The sequence below is a fragment of the Lycium ferocissimum genome, chromosome 12 (genome assembly GCF_029784015.1).
Source record: "Lycium ferocissimum isolate CSIRO_LF1 chromosome 12, AGI_CSIRO_Lferr_CH_V1, whole genome shotgun sequence".
Lineage (NCBI taxonomy): Eukaryota > Viridiplantae > Streptophyta > Magnoliopsida > Solanales > Solanaceae > Lycium > Lycium ferocissimum.
The window spans coordinates 23,452,324-23,454,198 of record NC_081353.1 but is presented as its reverse complement, the minus strand read 5'-3'; the positions used below and the strand labels follow the sequence as shown (position 1 = coordinate 23,454,198).

Genomic DNA, 1,875 nt, shown 5'->3' with positions numbered 1-1,875 from the left:
CATCAAAACTATGAAATATCATAACTCATCAGTTGTGATGCATGCACACAATTCATATAAATTTCTATAAATGCACACATGATCCATTCGAAGGAAGTGTAAAGCATTGGGTGTCGATCACGTGCCTTTGAAGTTTCAGGTGGTGACAAATAGCTTTTTTCCTTTTTCATAGAGCATTATATTATTGTACAAAAGAGAGGGCATGTCCTGCGTTCACTTAGAGGAGCTAGGTAGTGAGTTTCTTATACTTGAATTCCTATAATGCTTTTTCCTATATTCATCAATGTACAAGATAGAGGTCAATATCAAATTCCACTGCATCCTCGCTAAGTGTTGCTTAACAAAATTAAAGAGATCCTTGTGCACGTAAAAAAACTCATAAATACAATTAATCGTTAGTTTTCATCCAAAACTTACCCAATAAACTTGAAAATTTTACAGCTTTAGTTGTAGACTGTTAGATTAAATTCTCGATCCATAATTGGCACGGGGTGATATTTCAAATAAGAACAATATTATTTATTACAATACCATGTTCGCTTCACAACAACAACAATATAGAAACATACAATAAAATTAAGGCAACATAAACAAACACACAATGAAATCACACTAACTGCTTCTTTATGCAGTATTTAGTACTCTGCATTTCCGAAGTCAGCTTCTTATTTATACATATAGATAGCAGTACAAGCCAATAGTTGACGCACTAAAGTTGCTTTTGGTTAATGGCAAGGAGAGTAGCAATAGCAAGCATAATTTGCCCAATCATGATGATGTTTGTGTCCCCATTGGTACTTTTTACAAATACCATATTCAGCTCCAAACCAGTGTTTACAGTGCTGGCTACATTTGTAAGAATAATGGCAAGGCCCATTCCATTTGTGACTTTTCTTCCAACAGTATTTTCCTTCTGCCATTTGCATTTCTGCATGAATAGGAAATGTGGAAACCATGATTAATTAGTATTTGAGATAGTGCTCCACAATCCTTGTAATTGTTGAGGCTATATAATGTAATAATAATATATAATAACATATGTGTTCTTTCTAACAATTTAAGCTTTTAGATGAGATGGTGACACAATTCAACATGCATGGTACGTATTAGAGCAGACAAGACCTAATGCGTTCAAATCTGATCTCCACCACCAAAAAATGTATTTCCACTAGTTTAGCAAACGAACACATACGTTAGAGAGTGTGTTGAGACATAATATAGACGAGATACTGCGTTCAAATCTTCTCTCTACCACCCAAAAAATGTATTTCCACTTCTTTAGCAAATTAAGAAGAATCATATCCACACGTGAGGGGGTGTGTTGAGACATATTATAATAATACTTTTAAGTAATTAAAAGTATATTCTCTATGATAGTTAAGCTTTTAGATGATATGATTACACTGTTTAATAATAATAATGACTTAATATACTTCAGATGCATTTTTATAGAACTAATTGACTTAACATACTAATTGTGAAAAAGTTAGGCTTAAAAAGTTCTTGACTCACCAGTAGCAGCAACAAGGAGAAGACAGAAAAGGAGAGCAACGAAGGCAGTGTATTTAGCCATGATTACTTAGTTTTTCTTTTGGATTTCTTGTTGAGGGTAGTGGCAACAGAGAAGGCGATATTTATAGCATATGAACCTCAGTATTGTCAACTTAATTCCTTTTATGACAGGTTCAAATATAAAGTATTGTTCATAAGCTAATCTTGGAATTTGAATGGATCAAGTCTCAAGATAGTGATGAGACAATAGGTGGACGAGTTCAATGTTAACAAAATGCCTGTATGAAGCCCAAATGTGAAGACAAAATAAAAACTAAAAAATATACACAATCAGATCATAAAGTAATTACACGTAATTCTCTA

General features: G+C 33.2%; 1 protein-coding gene across 1 annotated transcript; it reads right to left on the bottom strand.

The window, feature by feature from the left end:
• Positions 1–495: 495 nt before the first annotated feature.
• LOC132040503 (defensin-like protein 19) lies at positions 496–1,650 on the bottom strand. Its single transcript, XM_059431154.1, has 2 exons — positions 1,513–1,650; positions 496–928 (listed from the first exon to the last, which is right to left on the bottom strand). Exons 1-2 carry the CDS (start codon positions 1,571–1,573, stop codon positions 726–728), a joined length of 264 nt encoding a protein of 87 aa, XP_059287137.1. The 5' UTR covers positions 1,574–1,650; the 3' UTR covers positions 496–725.
• Between the last annotated feature and the right edge of the window lie 225 nt (positions 1,651–1,875).